Genomic DNA, 18,199 nt, shown 5'->3' on the forward strand with positions numbered 1-18,199 from the left:
TCAATGCTCACTGATTGTGGTTGATCACTGATTGTGGTTGAGCCTTATTCCTTCCCCTTGTTAAAGGAAACTGTTTTAAACTAATCTCGGTCCAATCATTTTCCTGCGCTTTCCACTGAGAAAAATAAAGGTGTTATCAATATTTTAATGTGAATTGTCCCCACCTCCATCATGCTCTTAACTCTCCATGTCTTAGATGAATTGTTGTGGCACATCCTGTTTTGCCACTGTAGATGTGACCGTTGAATTCTTTCTACATTGGTGTTAGATAATATGCTTGGCCCTGCTGCTGCGGTTGAGAACATCCCAGCGACTGGACGAAAGCATGATGGCTCTAACCTATGGTTCCAGGTCAGATCATTAGTATTCATCAGCCCGTCCCCCGCGCAGCGGAGACGGGGTTTTGCAATCACTTCCGTGTGTATGTCTGTCTGTCTGTCTGTCTGTCCGGGCCATAACTTTTTTTTACCATTTGAGCTTTTGTCATAAGATTTTCAACAAAGCTTTATTATGAGAATATGGAGAAGGCAAATTAATAATCTAGGTCAAAGGTCAGTGTCACATGAAATCGTCAATTTTCGTTTTTGTATTTTTTTAAAACTGTTTTTCGTCATGTTTAGCTTACGGAAGAAGAAGAAGATGTCTAAATACAAAGCAGACGTGGACGGGCATTGCATTTTCAGATCCTTTCTAGTTTTTTTTTCATTTATTTTTAATTATTTATTTGAATTCTAATATTTTAATTTAATTTATTTTAATTATTTATTTATTTTAATCTAGTTTATTTTTAATTAAAAAATAAAGGGAGTGCAAGGTAAACTTGGACTTTGTTTTATAAAATCAAAAAGTACAAGGAAGTTGATGAAACTGCCTACTTCTTAAGCTATTCACCTGTTTCACACACACAATTGCCCTATCTACATGCCAGCACGTTAATTTCGTCTGCTTATAAATCTTTGCGATGTGGTAGCAAGGCCATTGCAGAACCTGTTTTCACAACCTTTTGTTTTGTTTTATTTTTTGTATACAAGTTCAAGGCTTGTGGAAGAGCAAGAACACTGAACGGATCAGGACGCAACAGAACAAAAGGAAATTCAATGAGGGGTAAGTGACCTGCTCTGGTAGAAAGAGGGGGGAAAGACCAACAGCTGGACTGAAGGACAAAATAGGGAGAGACTTGGACAAATAATGGAAGTGGGGAAGAACGAGGGGCAAGAGAGGCTACATGGGGTGGGCAAGATGGATACAGACGCGGACTCTCAGGAAGGAAAAAATGGTAATTTGGAAGGAGGTGCGCTGGACGATGGGGGTAGAAAAGATCATCGTTTTGGATAGGGCATAATCTGAGATGGTGGTGAAAAGCTGTCATGAAAGATTGGATGGAAGAATGTCACTGAAGAGAATGTGCAGAGAATATAGGAACTAATGAGTGGATGTGATCAGTGATTCAGGATTTTGGGATTTTCACCAGAGGGTGTTGAAGGTGGAATGCATGCTGATGTGAAACTATGGATAATATCTTCGTGCCGTACACGCTCCTGAGAGTGGCAGGACGAGGGGAAGCGAAGAGGGGGTGGGACAATGGGAAGCTGAGAGGGGTGGGACGAGGGGAAACTGAGAGTAGCAGGACGACGGGAAGCTGAGAGGGGGTGGGACAAGGGGAAGCTGAGAGGGGGTTGGACGAGGGGAACCTGAGAGGAGCAGGACGAGGGGAAGCTGAGAGGGGTGGGACAAGGGGAAGCTGAGAGGGGTGGGACAAGGGGAAGCTGAGAGGGGGTGGGACAAGGGGAAGCTGAGAGGGGTGGGACGAGGGGAAGCTGAGAGGAGCAGGATGAGGGGAAGCTGAGAGGGGTGGGACGAGGGGAAACTGAGAGTAGCAGGACGACGGGAAGCTGAGAGGGGTGGGACGAGGGGAAACTGAGAGTAGCAGGACGACGGGAAGCTGAGAGGGGTGGGACAATGGGAAGCTGAGAGGGGTGGGACAATGGGAAGCTGAGAGGGGGTGGGACAAGGGGAAGCTGAGAGGGGTGGGACAATGGGAAGCTGAGAGGGGTGGGACAAGGGGAAGCTGAGAGGGGTGGGACAAGGGGAAGCTGAGAGGGGGTGGGACGAGGGGAAGCTGAGAGGGGTAGGACGAGGGGAAACTGAGAGTAGCAGGACGACGGGAAGCTGAGAGGGGTGGGACGAGGGGAAACTGAGAGTAGCAGGACGACGGGAAGCTGAGAGGGGTGGGACAATGGGAAGCTGAGAGGGGTGGGACAATGGGAAGCTGAGAGGGGTGGGACAAGGGGAAGCTGAGAGGGGTGGGACAAGGGGAAGCTGAGAGGGGGTGGGACAATGGGAAGCTGAGAGGGGGTGGGACGAGGGGAAGCTGAGAGGGGGTGGGACAAGGGGAAGCTGAGAGGGGTGGGACAATGGGAAGCTGAGAGGGGTGGGACAAGGGGAAGCTGAGAGGGGTGGGACAAGGGGAAGCTGAGAGGGGGTGGGACGAGGGGAAGCTGAGAAGGGGTGGGACGAGGGGAAGCTGAGAGGGGGTGGGACGAGGGGAAGCTGAGAGGGGTGGGACAAGGGGAAGCTGAGAGGGGGTGGGACGAGGGGAAGCTGAGAGGGGTGGGACAAGGGGAAGCTGAGAGGGGGTGGGACAAGGGGAAGCTGAGAGGGGTGGGACAAGGGGAAGCTGAGAGGGGGTGGGACAAGGGGAAGCTGAGAGGGGGTTGGACGAGGGGAAGCTGAGAGGAGCAGGACGATGGGAAGCTGAGAGGGGGTTGGACGAGGGGAAGCTGAGAGGAGCAGGACGATGGGAAGCTGAGAGGGGGTGGGACGAGGGGAAGCTGAGAGGGGGTGGGACAAGGGGAAGCTGAGAGGGGGTTGGACGAGGGGAAGCTGAGAGGAGCAGGACGATGGGAAGCTGAGAGGGGGTGGGACAAGGGGAAGCTGAGAGGGGTGGGACAAGGGGAAGCTGAGAGGGGTGGGACAAGGGGAAGCTGAGAGGGGGTGGGACAAGGGGAAGCTGAGAGGGGTGGGACAAGGGGAAGCTGAGAGGGGGTGGGACGAGGGGAAGCTGAGAGGGGTGGGACAAGGGGAAGCTGAGAGGGGTGGGACAAGGGGAAGCTGAGAGGGGGTGGGACAAGGGGAAGCTGAGAGGGGTGGGACAAGGGGAAGCTGAGAGGGGGTGGGACGAGGGGAAGCTGATAGGGGGTGGGACGAGGGGAAGCTGAGAGGGGTGGGACAAGGGGAAGCTGAGAGGGGGTTGGACGAGGGGAAGCTGAGAGGAGCAGGACGATGGGAAGCTGAGAGGGGGTGGGACAAGGGGAAGCTGAGAGGGGTGGGACAAGGGGAAGCTGAGAGGGGTGGGACAAGGGGAAGCTGAGAGGGGGTGGGACAAGGGGAAGCTGAGAGGGGTGGGACAAGGGGAAGCTGAGAGGGGGTGGGACGAGGGGAAGCTGAGAGGGGTGGGACAAGGGGAAGCGAAGAGGGGGTGGGACAATGGGAAGCTGAGAGGGGTGGGACGAGGGGAAACTGAGAGTAGCAGGACGACGGTAAGCTGAGAGGGGGTGGGACAAGGGGAAGCTGAGAGGGGGTTGGACGAGGGGAACCTGAGAGGAGCAGGACGAGGGGAAGCTGAGAGGGGTGGGACAAGGGGAAGCTGAGAGGGGTGGGACAAGGGGAAGCTGAAAGGGGGTGGGACGAGGGGAAGCTGAGAGGAAGGAAGATTTTTTCCATTGAGCGGTTTGGGAGATATAGAGATGTAACGTTTTTCCAAGATGGCGTCCATATCACGTGACATATGACGTCATAATTATGAATAAAAAAATTATACACTCTGAGGCGTTCCCATGGTAAAATTTCGTGTCAACCGGAACAACGGTTGCCGAGAAAATGAATTTTAAAAATGCAGACATTCACGCCACACGTATGCACGTATGGCCGAATGCCTAACCCTGATTTTCGCTTCGCGAGCGCAGGGTAATAAATAACTACCTAATTAACCCCTTCATTAACATCCAAGTCATTTTCCTAACAATAAATACATATAAAAGTTTCAAGCAATGCTTACCCATCTTTTAGATACATTGATTGCAATATGAGCATGTTATTATTCCAATATACATGATCATTTTGATGGGATTCATTTGATTCGAAATTTGCAATGTATGATACTTCTATGGCACATATTGGACTCAGGTGATTGATCTTACAGTTGTGCGATTATCTTGTGATTTTTCATGGTATCTTTGTACTTTGAAGCAAATTACACGCTCCATATACTGTCATGCTGTGTTTATGATACTCACTGCATTTGAACAATAAATGAGTGATTTAACCATTGAACTTCTGATAAGTGGAATGCTATGACAACACATTCAATAAAACATTTGCTGTAATTACTTTGTGGAGAAAAAAACATGGCTACAACATCTGTTAAAGCTGAAATTTAGCAACATCGGTTCTTGACTTGTCCTTTTTTTCCTTTTTTTTTGGATACAGAATTTGTAATTTGGATATCTTGGATTCGAGGCTCGTGTAAGAGCTAACACATTGAACATGAAAAACATGCACAGACACACAAAACATGCAATGAAGGGACCGGGAGACAAGAGTGGGAGAGAGGGAAGAACACAAGCACAACAACAGAAGAGAAGAGGGACGTCGGTAGATCTGTGGAAGGGGGAGGGCTAGGGGCGGAGGGAAGGAGTACACAGTAGAAAGCAAATAAACACTACTAGGAATTTCAGGAAAGAAGTTGGGGATTGAAAGAGGTGGCTTTGGGGTGTTTTAACGGGGGTAGAAAAGATCAAGGTTTTGGAATGTTTTTTTTTTTGTATACAAGATCGAGGCTCGTGAAAGAGCGAACATTAATCACACAGAAAGACAAACCGACACATAAAACATATAACATCGGGAGCGGTAGACAAGATGGGGAGAGAGGGGGAAGGACACAAACACAACATTTGAGAGCAGGGACCGAGAGACATGGAGACATCGAGAGATCTGTGGGAGGAAGAGGGCTTTGGGGGTGGGCATGGGAAGGGCGCGGGGGGGGGGGGGGGTGGGAGAGGTATAAAACATATGGACACTGCCAGGACTTCCAGGAAAGAAGTTGGAATTTCAAACAAGGTGGATCTGGGGTGAATTAGCGGGGGTAGAAAAGATCAAGGTTTTGGATGGGGGAAGATAAGAGATGGTGGTGAACAGCTGTTTTAAAGACCCGGAGGGAGGAGTGGGATTGAAGGGAGTGAGGGAGTTTGTTCCAGAGGCGGGAGAAAAGAGGAATGAAAGAGTGAAGGTGAGCAGAGAGCCGAGATTTCGGCAGTTTAACCATCAGAGGGTTGCTGGCAGATCTTGTGCGACCTGTCGGAATATTTGGGGGACAGAGCACAGAGAGAGCTGGGGGAGCAAGGCCGGAGAGGAGTCTGTAGAAGACAGAAAGACCACCTACCTGCCTGCGGTTGATGGGGGAAGATAAGAGATGGGGGGAGATAAGAGATGGTGGTAAACAGCTGTTTTAAAGACCTGGAGGGAGGAGTGGGATTGAAGAGAGTGAGGGAGTTTGTTCCAGAGGCGGGAGAAAAGAGGAATGAAGGAGTGAAGGTGAGCAGAGAGTCTTGATTTTGGCAGTTTCACAAGAAGAGGGTTGCTGGCAGATCTTGTGCATCCGGCAGGAATATTTGGGGGACAGAGCACAGACAGAGCAGGGAGAGCAAGGCCGCAGAGGAGTCTGTAGAAGACAGAAAGACCACCTACCTGCTTGCCGTGAGAGAGAGAGAAAGGCCCCCAGAATCAGCTTCATAGCGGGAAATTCCAATGACTGAGAATGCTTTGCTTTCAACAGCGTGAAGCAGAGCTAGGTGTTTGGCAGGAGCACCAGCTCAGAGGGGAGAGCAGTACTCCATCAAGCTGCAGATGAAAGCTTTGTATGTGGTGAGGAGCTCAGAAGTGCCCAGAAAGGACTTCGCATGACTGAGGATGCCCAGTTGGCGACTGGCTTTGGAGGCCAGCTTGGAAATGTGGTTTTCCCAGGAAAGATCATGACAGATATTGAGACCCAAAAGCTTAAGTGACAGAACTTCTTCAAGAGGATTGTTGAGAAAGTAGATGGGAGGGTTGTCCAGATGGGCTTTTCAGAGAGACAAAGTGAGAGTGTGAGATTTGTCAAGATTGAAGGACATTAGCCTTGCGGGCCCCATGACAATCATGGTTCCCTGTTTGAGGCAATGTTTTTATGGCCAGATGCTCTTCCTGACGCCAACCCTTGGTCGCCTCTTACGATGCGCAGGGATATGGTGTACCTATTCTAAACCGGAGTACACACCGGGATCATTCATCCCAGCAAACTGGTACTCAATTTGCCGACCTCGGAAGGATGACAGGCTGAGTCAACCCCCCTGACATTAATTCAGCGATCGATCGGGATTCGAACCCAGGATCCTCGGATCCCAAGCCGGCACCCTAACCGCTCAGCCAACACCAGGCACCAACACCAGGAGAGATCATTGATGAAGACCAGAAAAAGCACAGGGCCCAGAACACTGCCTTGAGGAACTCCAGCCTGAACAGGAAGGGGAGAAGAGAGAATTCCATTCAGGGCCACACGTTGACTACGACCAGAAAGGAAGTCTGCAAGCCATACGTGGAGGTTACCATGAATACCATACGAGGAGAGTTTGGTGAGCATGGCTGGGTGTCAGACCCTATCGAAGGCACGAGATATGTCAAGGGAGACAGCTCTGATTTCCTGTTTGGCATTGAGGACCTCCATCCATTGTTGAGACAGCAGAAGCAGCATGTCCAGAGTAGAATGACCTGGCTTTTGTTCACTTTTGTCCTTTTGTTCACTTTTGTCCTTTTGTTCACTTTTGTCCTTTTGTTTGCTTTTGTCCTTTTGTTGGCTTTTGTTCCTTTGTTGGCTTTTTTCATTTTGTTGGCTTTTGTCATTTTGTTGGCTTTTGTGCTTTTGTTGGCTTTTGTTGGCTTTTGTCCTTTTGTTGGCTTTTGTCGTTTTGTTGGCTTTTGTCCTTTTGTTCACTTTTGTCGTTTTGTTGGCTTTTGTGCTTTTGTTGGCTTTTGTCCTTTTGTTGGCTTTTGTCGTTTTGTTGGCTTTTGTCCTTTTGTTCACCTTGTCCTTTTGTTGGCTTTTGTCGTTTTGTTGGCTTTTGGCCTTTTGTTCACTTTTGTAAGGAATTGCCATTTTTAATGACACTCGACCACATCAACTTTACAATGAGATGTGAGACTGTACAATATCTTACTAAAACTGACACTTTCTATAGATTTTGAGTGAACAATTCTAAGCAATGGAGCTCGTGGTGCTTTGTGTTTCTGCAGCCTTCCTGAGGTGTGGGTTAAGAAGTCATCTCTGTACCAGCCTGTTCTGGTTGCTGTGACTGCATTTCTGGCACTGGTGGCAGGTGCAGGCATGTGGGGAGCCGCACGTGGCAGCACCATCATACTTATCTTGGTGATTTTATAGGGAATTATGTATTGTGTGAATGTGATGTTCCTGATTTGTAGATCTGTTGTTTTCCTGATGAATGGATAAGTTGCAAAGCGTCGCATAAACACCTCAATAAGGGGGGTATCTGCATAATAGGTATATTCTCTTTACTCTTCCCTCCACCTGCCCTTCTCATCTGCCATCTCCCCCTTCTCCCTTGAATATTCTCCAACAATCATTCTAATATCCCGGTCAATTGCTGAATTAACACCAGGAGAGTTGACTCAGCCTGTCATCCTTCCGAGGTCGGCAAATTGAGTACCAGCTTGCTGGGATGAATGATCCCGGTGTGTACCCCGGTTTAGAATAGGTACACCGTATCCCTGCGCATCGTAAGAGGCGACTAAGGGTTGGCGTCAGGAAGGGCATCCGGCCATAAAAACTGCCTCAAAAAGGGAACCATGAGGTCATGGGGCCCGCAAGGCTAACCCCCGCTTTAGCGGGGGAAAATGGCCTCAAAACGATCATTCATTCATTCATTTCATTCATTCAATCATTCTAATATTCTTCCATTATCTTAAACTCTAATACCCTTTCATTCATTTTATTTTTTCTCAAATTCTCCCACCAACCTTTGTGGGCATATTGTTACATTTGTAGGGGGTAGACAATATCTTAGTCCAGGTAGAATTGCATCGGTAGTGTGGTCCGACTTTCGAGAAGAAGAAGAAACCCCCATGTATCATAAGTAGGGATCCGGTAGACCGTATGTCGTGTAAGCTCATATCTTCGTTCCCATCACGAGGGGTGGGGTTATGTTAATTAGTTATGGATTATGGGTAATTAATCCCCTGTATGTAATGGCCTCTGTTATTTTTTCCTCTGTTCCTTATGACACCAGCAGCATGCACACATAGCAAGACGTCGTGCATTTATAGCACTAAATAAAAGTGACCGGAACCGGGACATTCAACTACCGCTGGTGCCGCAGCCGTCACATCGCAACACAAGCAGGCAGGTCCGAGAGGCCATGCCCCAAAGAGCAGTGATTGGTCTGGGATTGATTGGCGCAAGGGCTGCTAAGATGGGACTATTGGATTGGTGGAGCAGGCATGGATGACGTCAGATCCTTGAGTATAAAATAACGCTCTCCCCGACATTTTGGCTCTTGGCTTACTCTAATTTTCAGGATTCGACGACTAACGGTCAAAGTTCACGACTCCTCTTGGCTGTACCTCTTGACTTCCTTGCATCTTCTGGCTTTGGTGGTGAACGGTTACGATTTCATATCTCGCTCTGCTTCGGGATTTCACGGCGAGCGGTCGGAGTTCGTAGCACTCCTGCGTGAGGGGAATTCATTGACGAGCGGGGGCGAGTGGAACGGGCGTGGCCTGCTGACTTTGCTCTCGGTGGCGAGAGATGCGGACTGCACAGGAGGCCTTGTTCCCGCTAGCGGCAGCACAGCCTGTGGTTCCTGCGGAAGGACGTGAGAGGCCTGTGACGAACCGGGACGATACCTGATGAGGTTCAAGAGCAGCTCAGAGCTAAGTGCCCACAAAAATATTGTGCATTCCTTGTTACCAGCATTCTTCAATAAAGCCGGTATTTTTGTACATTTTAATTTCGTGTCGGTTTGAGTTAATTGATTATCCAGGTGCGAAGACGTCGGGTGGAAGCCATTCGGGTAAATTCGTCATCCTCCTTTCCCTCACATGTAACGAAGGTCTGCCATTGGATTGAACGCCTTGGAGTTGAAGCTCATTTGGTCATCCATGTCGCCCTGCAGTGTTCACTACAGGGCAGACACACGACAATATGTTGATGGCCCCAATTCTTCATCTGGTTTTATCCTGTGTGAATTTGAGTGGTAGATGTAAAGGATCCCACAGGGCATTCTGAAAAAGGTAGCCATTGTTTACCAGTGCCCTGGCCAAATTTCTTACTGGCAGTATACAGCTATAATTGCACTTCCTTTGGTCGGAGTACATGGTTGTGTATATGGTGCAGGGAAAATGTGCCAATTTTCTCCTGTGTTTAAGTTTCCTTGTACTTATTTTTTCTTTCTTTTTTCAATAAATCTTTCAGTATTGTTTAAAAAATGGAAATGCACACTTGGAGTACAAGGAAACCTAATATCACATATACAAATAATCAATAACAATGATAACCAGAACGGCACTTGGTAAAAGAGCATACCTCCGCCAGGCTGAACTATTTACGTTTTGTATCCAACTGATAGGTCAGATCTGGATTCGCGGACCTGAACCAAAATGGAATCGGCTTATTCTTGTCACCAAACCAACACATGCACCTCGCTTTGTCATAAGTCGTCCACAACTTTTTGAGATATCGTGCTCTATATTGATTTTGGCCCTCTCACTCAATGGTGAAGAATTCTTTTTAAAATTATATTATCTGGATACGCATCCGGTTCCTCACCAAAATCTAACCATTTCGTCCTTGTCATACACCCAACCCCTCCACCAAATTTCGTCTGAATCCATCCACAACTTTTTGAGATATCCTGTTTTACATTGTTTTTGGCCCCATCTCTCTCAATGGTGAAGAATCAGTTGAAAAATTCTCGTATCATTTTTGAAAAAATATTTTTGAGATATCCTGTTCACAAACAAACAGACAGCCAAATATGAAAACATAACCTCAGTTCATCTTCAGCGGTGGAGGTAACAATCCAATGTAAGGTATTTTGTAAAAACAATGGTCAGAGTAAAATGTAGTAATAATTTTTTTTAATGAAAAATACTTTTATTCACTCCGATATATGTTTACAATAGCTTTAATTTAGAAAACAAAGTGGTCACTTTGTGAGTACAAATATCTACTGTATTCATGTAATCAAGTGTTATAAATACGGTAAATATCTCACGGTGTCTTCAATCATGAACAACACATCCGCACCTTCAGCCAATTATTGTAATCTCAGCCAGGTGCTGCATGCAATACAAAAAGAAGAAGATGTCTTAAATGAATAGTGGGTCAGGTATTGCAGGCACCCTGGTAAATTTCCAAATTGTTGCCCTCACCAGCTCGATTCTAACGTCAGACTTTGCCAGCTGGTTCGTGAAAGACTTTGACCAATCCAGCATGTTTTATGAGCTGCATTTGAGACACATATGGTCTTTAAGAAGAAGAAGAAGAAGAGATTTATACTGCAAAGTGTCAGTATATGTAGTTTCACTGCTTCACGTGGCTAGTTGAATTTCATTGGCCGTATCTCAGATTCATTAACTAGTTTTGAACCCATGAGCAATCATTTATTAAATGTTCCCTGGGTGTTTCCAGCTTGTGATGGTGCTTGTGTTTGCTGCAGTATGGGGTTTCCTTGTTCATCATGCTGTGCACGGAAGTGGCCAGTGGAGCTTGGGACCTGGAAAACAAGGTGTGGTGAGGTATCTGTATTTCTGAGTCATTGTGTGTCTGTACTTTCGGGTTCCATGGTGTTAATGTCGCCATTTATTTATTGCATATTTTATTTTACTAAAACAAACATTAAACACGTCATTTGTTTACTCGTTCATAGCAGAACAATAGTACAAATATCTATTTGTACCATTGTTACTGTATATTGATACTTTTGTTAATTTTACACAATTAAAGTAGTGATCCTCGGTTCTGCATACCCTTTCAATAATCACATACACAATAGTAGTAAAGTTAGTTACCTAGTCGATTTAATTGGCAACCTGCCCTCCGTCGGCCATATCCATGGTATACTTCAAGTCACATGTGATCGAGTGGAACATTCCCATACATACAGCATGAACATTAACCATTACAATCCATTATTCCGTGCAAGACCATGGCATTACAATTAGGGCAGTTGTGGCCAGAACTCAGCAGAAGGAAGGCCCTAAAATGTGGTGGTACAGGTGTAGCAGTGTGTGTGTTCCCTTAGCGCAAGGTCCCGCTTTGATGAAAATCCTGGGCTCCCAATCAATTTTGTCCCAAATCACCACAACAGCTCCTTTTGCTGTGCACTCCGCAATAGGGGTTCAGCCAAATCTGACCCTCCTCTTGGCCAGTTTTCTATTCCTCGTCACTTGCTGGGTTACTGGGGCAAGGCATGGCAGAGCTAAGGGGTGCTGGTTGGGCGCCCCATTCGCCGCTGCATGTCATGGTGGGGGCCGTCGGACATCTCAGCATTTGTCAGTCATTGGTTCCAATACTTATGCTTAACTAAAATGGGATGACTGAACATAAAAAGTGCTGCTGTTCTACAATGGTAAAATATATATGCAATATGCATAGAAATAACAAGAAACAAAAGGCAACCTTCTGTAATCTTGTCTTGTATTCATATTTTCATCTCAAAAAACAAACTTATTGAGTACTGTGTATCGCAATAATAACAGATTTCACTTCACTGTTCCAATACTCACCACCATCTCTTAGCTTCCCCCATCCAAAACCTTGATCTTTTCTACCCCTGTTAATCCACCCTAGATCCACTTTTTTGAAATACCCACTTCTTTCCTGGAAGTCGTAGCAGTGACCATGTGTTTTATACCTCTCCCCCCCCTCCCTTCCCGTGCCTCCTCCTCCCAAGCCCCCTCCCTCCCACAGATCTCCCGATGTCCCTGTTCTCTACTATTGTACTTGTGTGCTTCCCTCTCTCTTCCCATCTTGTCTCTCGCTCCCTTTATTATATGTTTTATGTGTCCGTTTGTTTTTTTGTGATTAATGCTAGCTCTTACACGAGCCTCGATCTTGTATACAAAAAAACAAAACAAAAATAACTTATGGAGGGAATATTGTATATGAAAAACAAAGACCCACCCACATCTCTCACCTGTGAATGGAGGGAATAACCAATTAGCTCTCACCTAATCAATTACCCCAGGTTGCTAGGTTTAAATAAATAAATCGACACCTCCCATGCTTTTCTAGCTGAAGAAAGTTGCTTAAAGCAACCATGAAGGTTACACAAGGTAAGCCCTTTGCTGTTTCAAACTCTTCCCAGAGTTCCTCCACAGCTGTAACGACATTTACACATAGTACACACAAGAGAGTCCCAACGCTACACACCCCATCAACCGCCGGACCGGTTTCATCGCTTATTGACAAATCATCAGCGACAGCGCAGATAAACGCAAACTATCGAGTCTCCCAAGCATGTACCACGTGCAAACGTCAAGCAGTCAACATATAAATGAAAAAGAAAGACCCACTTACATCTCTCACCTGGGAATGGACCGGTAATATACAGACTTGGCATTTAATATGGAGTATTTTTTTTGTGGGGGTGAACTTACTTTTCAAGATGACTTAGAACCAAAAGTTCATTGGAATTATGTTTTAATTATTCTAGATTTTGTTAATGTGACCTTTAAAAGAAACAAAAACCACATTTGACATTTCAAAGCAAATAAATTGATCCTTGAAAGTGATGTGAACTGATATCGAACTCAATTCACGGACAGTACTGTGTTAAACTTCTGTACGTTTTCCAGAAGTATCTCTTTATTTTGCACATTAGCCAAAAAAAAATTCAACAAAAACAAAAGCTAAATTATGACTGGGATTACGGACAGTAAAATTACAGTTCAGTACTTCGTGTAACCCCCACGAGCATTCAGGGGAACACGTACACGTCGTGGCATGCTGTTCACAAGATTTGCCAAGGTTTGGACAGGAATCGCTTGCCATGCAGTGACAATAGTCTGCTGCAATTCATGCACAGAGGTAGGCTGCTGGTCCAAGGTGTCGATTTGATGCGTTAATTCTGCCCGCAAGTTCTCTATCGGATTCATATCCGGGACATGGCAGGCCACTCCATATGCTCTACAGTCTACACCATGGTCAGCAAGAAAGTGTTGGATCATGCAAGCACGATGAGGCCGTGCATTGTCATCTTGGAAGACAAAGTTTCTTCGAAAGGCTGCACGAGCAAATGGAAGCAATGTTTCTTCCAGAATGGCCCTGTACTTGAACTGGTTCAGGTTTCCATTCAGAACAACCAGGTCAGTTTTGCCCCCTGCATGAAAAGCAGCCCAAACGGTCACCCCACCACCTCCAGCTTGGACTCTTGGCACTATACAATCTTCGTTCTGGGCTTCATGCACTTGTCTGCGCACTCGGACGCGGCCATCTTGACGATAGACCAGAAATCTAGACTCGTCACTGAAGGTCACATGATTCCAGTGTCCTGGCTGCCATTGACGGTGCTCTCTGGCCCACTGCAATCGGCGCTGGCTGTGTTGTCTGGTCAGGCGTGGCTTTCTCACGGGACGCCTGGCACGATAGGCTGCTTGAACCAGTCGTTGTTTGACTAGCCTTCTGGATACAGGCACATTTGTCAGTTGCTGCCACTCAGTTGTTTCTGGGCAATAGCCTCACCACAAGATTCCGTGTACCATGGACGGGAGGAAGGGTATGACAACTGAAGACGAGATGGGATAAATCTGTGCATGAGAGAGAGCAATTTACTTTGGAAGAATTTCCAGGATGAGTTGATGTCAGAGGCGGTAGAGATGGGAGACGAGTCCAGATGATTGATGGCTGCTTGAAGACCGTGCCAGTTGGCCTGAGTGAAATCCCAGACTTGTCGACGCTGAGGAGGCTCTCTGAGAATGGTCAGAGAGATGTCCACTTTAACAAGCACATGATCAGAAGAGCTGATTGGAGCAGAAGAAGAGCAGCAGACATTTTCAGGGAAGTTAGTCATAACCAAGTCCAGAAGAGAATATGCTCCGTTGACTGAGATCCGGGTCGGGAAATTGACAGATTGTGTCAGTCCCAGTGAGTCACAGAAGTCCTTTGCTGAAGAGCCATGGCTGGTGAGAGAGGCACCCACACCCAGCCAACTGGCATGGTGACAGTTGAAATCACCACATATGAGGAAGAGAGAGGGTTGGGATGGGTAGATAGAAGTTGGTCCATATTATCAGACAGCGAGATGTAGATGGAGTCATCACTGTTTGGTGGACGGTACAACACACATATGAACAAAAGGAGGGAGCGAAGGGGAAGCCGTAGCCAAAGGTATTCCTGGGGGTGAGGTGGAGAGAGGGCAGTGCAGGGCGAGTGAGGAAGAGAGTTATTTTTATAAAGATAGCATCCCCACCTCCAGGACGAGGCTCAGGTCTATCATACCGGAGGAAGGAGTAACCTGGGAGAGATACCAAGGAATCAGAGACATCATGAAGGAGGAAAGTTTCTGTTAAGCAGGTCACATCTGGTTTGTCAGAAGCAACCTGTATGGAGAGATCAGTCAAGTTTGAGCGAAGGCCCCGGATGTTTGAAGTCCATACTGTTAAGGAAGAGGAAGAGGGAGCATCGGATACAGAACAGGGGGGGGGGGGGGGGGAGCGGTAGGGTAAGATGTGGAAGAGGAGGAAGAGGTAGGGAGAGCTGTTGAAGGTGTGTCAGAGATTTCAGAATAGCTTGGAGAAAGGGAAGAATGTGGCGGACAAAAGGTTTGATGGTGATTGGGTGAGGCACAGTGAGGTGTTATTTGTGGAGGGGGAAGAGCGAGGCAGAAGGTTGAGGGAGATGAAGGTGAAAGTTGGAAGGAGGAAGAAGCGGGGAGGACGCTTTGAGGAGGAGGGGTGAGAGGGGAGTCTAGGAGGGGAGGAGCGAGGGAGAGTCTCGGAGGGGAGGGGTGTGGGGGGAGTTTAGGAGGGAAGGGGCAAGGGGGGAGATTTGAAAGGGAATGGGTGATGGGGAATGTCTTCAAGCTGCTGGCATTGATGTGAAACAAGCAGTCAGCGATGCAGACACTCTGATTGTGTCCACAGCCCTCCATCACACGACAGAGGGCCAGCCAGACACTGACCTCCTTGTGATCCTCGTGGCCAGAGCACCTTCTGATTGCAACATCTGTCAGGTCAATCCTGGGCACAGTAAAGCCCCACAGAAAGTATTCAGTGTGCCTGCCATCCAGCAAGCTCTTGGCAACTTGAAGGACAACTTACTGTTTCTTCATGTTGTAACAGAGGACATTGCAAAGGCTGGCGAATAAATCTTTGCTGCCACTGTATGGTGGTTCACCTTTCAACAGTTTGGATGATTTCAGAGTCGCAGCGTTCAAGAAAAACTAGAGCTTCCAGGGAAGCAGAACTCAACTGAACTGACTGGACAACTTTAAAGTAGCTCAGTTGTCTGTACTAGATTTGACTTAAATGAAAAGCCAACAACCTTGTGTAATAATTTGAAGGTCCTTGTATCCTTGTACTTGTCCTTGTTTTACAATTGATACAATGTTACACTTTGCAACAATGTTGCAGAAATATAGTTGTGTAGATAAAAGGAAACGGGTGTAATTTGCTTTCAAAGTCACCCACCCCCACATCTTGTCCCAGTGTGCTTTTCTTAAGAGCTGAAAAAAATATGCCGGCCTATGGCGGCCATTTTGTGACAGATCGGGTTGGAATGGAATAGCAACCTACCTTGTGTGGTAAGGGTTAAACATTGTAAGTTTGATCGATATCTGTTAATATTTGTGGACGCTAGAGTGTTAACGTCGTTTTCAAGACCAAAAACAAAATGGTCGCCTACGTCCGCCATTTTTCAACGGATCGGGCTGAAATGTAATAGCAACCTGGTCCTTGGGGTAAGGATGCTGCATGTCAAGTTTGATCAGAATCGGTTGATATTTGTGGACGCTGGAGTGTTAACGTCGAAAAGCTAACAGACGGACGACGACGACAGACGACGGACGCCGGAGGGTTCAGTATGTGATACCTTCTCGTTGAGTTAATAATAATAATGATAACGTCATCGGTCACGTGGTTCGGCCGCCATATTTGTTTTAACACAAAAGCCTTAAAAACCACTGAAAATACATCCCGGTGAAGGTTTGCAATCTCTGATTGCTCTTTCTTGTTTGTCATTGTGATTGCATGACTGTTCGGATGAATATTCATCATTAATGAACATTTTATACAGCATTGAACAGGCCATTGATTAACCTTTCAAATGATATGCAACAATCAACGAACAGTTTATTCAAATTGAGGCAGGAGGTTGCTAAGCAACCAGACTCCCGAAATTTCAGAGAACGAAATTCGCTTCACGTGACTATGGGTACCTATCATCAAGGTACCTAAAGTACAATTCCAACCCAAGGTATGTCGTGTTAACATCGTTTTCGTTCTCTGAAAGCTCAAGCGCTCAAGCAAGCACCCCAAGGTAACGGAATGGAGTGCTCGACACCTGTTAACACCGATAACAAGCTGCTTGCTCACGGACCACACCTCTGCTGCTCACCTCCTTCCTTCATCCTTCGCTCCTCTTCCTCATTCCTTCTTATATCAATCCTTCGTGCGATCTCCCTGATCTCAGAACACCGTTGCTCGACAACGGAAGAGGCGGAAGTGGTAGACAAACGATCAGGTGTGAAAGTGCAACTTGGTCGAATCGGAAATGTCAATATTTCGGCAGATGGAGTTCAGAATGGCTGAATTATAAATAAAACATTGTTAAAACCAGGACGACTTTACTCCTCTAAAACACAAGAATTTACCTTTTGGGCGTGGACAGTGTTTCCGACGACGTCCTCGTTGTTTCCTGCGACGTCCTCGTTTAGTTGTTAAATTGTTTACATTTCGGTTTAGAGTGTGTGGTGTATGGAGTATGGAGTGTGGAGTATGGAGTATGGAGTGTGGGGTATGGTGTATGGTGTATAGAGTGTGGTGTATGGTGTGTGGAGTGTGGTGTATGGTGTGTGGAGTGTGGTGTATGATGTGTGGAGTGTGGTGTATGGAGTGTGGAGTGTGGTGTGTGGTGTGTGGAGTATGGTGTATGGAGTGTGGTGTATGGTGTGTGGAGTGTGGTGTATGGAGTGTGGTGTATGGAGTGTGGTGTATGGAGTGTGGAGTGTGGTGTGTGGTGTGTGGAGTATGGTGTATGGTGTGTGGAGTGTGGTGCATGGTGTATGGAGTGTGGTGTGTGGAGTATGGTGTATGGTGTATGGTGTGTGGTGTGTGGAGTATGATGGGTGGAGTGTGGAGTGTGGTGTATGGTGTGTGTGTGTGTGTGTGTGTGTGTGTGTGTGTCCTGGTTACAAGTCCAACCCCTCCTCAGCGTGGTAACCAGGTGAACGGCGGTGTATCATCACCTGCCGGCTAACAGGGCTATGGCATCATCATACCGAAGGATAAAACTTTTTGGCAATGGCCTCTCCAATATTGTACCTGTTTGTGACGGTTGTCACATTGTCTCCAGTACCCGTTTGTGACGATGTTTTCATTGTGACGAAAATATTCGAATTTCACGAATATGTGAATTGTGATTGTGTTTCATTATGATGTTGCTACAAAATCATTCCATTTTTTTTCCTAGAGAAAAGTGCACAGTTGATATCACGATTTGAAACATGATGGAATAATATAATAATAAAATAAAAGGTCTTTAATTTAAAAAAATTAATAAAAGGTTTAAAGGAATATTTCAATTATTTAATTTAAATTTATATTTAAATTTAATAAAAGGTTTAAAGGAATAATAAAAGCTATTTGTCCGAGGTCACCGAGTTCGATAGGTGCAGCAGTGCAGCGATCGGTGCAGCCATTAGTGCAGCACCCAGGAAAACAACAGTCACAATGAGAACAATGGACGTTATGCAAACGTAAGGCCAGAGAGGAGTCGGTAGAAGACGGAAAGACCACCAACCTGCCTGCGGTGAGTGAGTGAGAGGCTCTTGGAGTTAGCTTAATCGCGGGAGATTCCAATGATTCTGAATGCTTTGGTTTCAACAGCGTGAAGACGAGCTAGGTGTGAGGCAGGAGCACCAGCCCAGAGGGG

The 18,199-nt window shown here is 46.6% G+C and overlaps 1 protein-coding gene across 2 annotated transcripts; it reads left to right on the plus strand.

Annotated features, from left to right (window-relative positions):
* The first annotated feature begins 273 nt into the window (after positions 1-273).
* Positions 274-10,835, plus strand: LOC144888287 (uncharacterized). 2 transcript variants are annotated; one of them, XR_013620886.1, is made up of 3 exons: positions 274-351; positions 7,327-7,459; positions 10,767-10,835. XR_013620886.1 is itself a non-coding variant. In XM_078765955.1 (3 exons), exons 1-3 carry the CDS (start codon positions 326-328, stop codon positions 8,781-8,783), a joined length of 318 nt encoding a protein of 105 aa, XP_078622081.1. In that variant the 5' UTR covers positions 274-325; the 3' UTR covers positions 8,784-10,521. The 2 variants fall into 2 exon arrangements, 1 of the variants encoding a protein (XP_078622081.1); XM_078765955.1 differs by lacking the exon at positions 10,767-10,835 and adding an exon at positions 8,625-10,521.
* The last annotated feature ends 7,364 nt before the right edge of the window (positions 10,836-18,199 follow it).

This window comes from Myxine glutinosa, chromosome 11, assembly GCF_964187855.1.
Source record: "Myxine glutinosa chromosome 11, kmMyxGlut1.1, whole genome shotgun sequence".
Lineage (NCBI taxonomy): Eukaryota > Metazoa > Chordata > Myxini > Myxiniformes > Myxinidae > Myxine > Myxine glutinosa.

Bases quoted from the DNA above. Each gene is read 5' to 3' on its own strand.
- LOC144888287 (XM_078765955.1), top strand. From the start codon at position 326: ATGATGGCTCTAACCTATGGTTCCAG. The intron at 352-7,326 runs GTCAGATCATTA...GTGTTTCTGCAG, and splicing joins GCTCTAACCTATGGTTCCAG to CCTTCCTGAGGTGTGGGTTA. The intron at 7,460-8,624 runs GTGATTTTATAG...TCTAATTTTCAG, and splicing joins GCACCATCATACTTATCTTG to GATTCGACGACTAACGGTCA.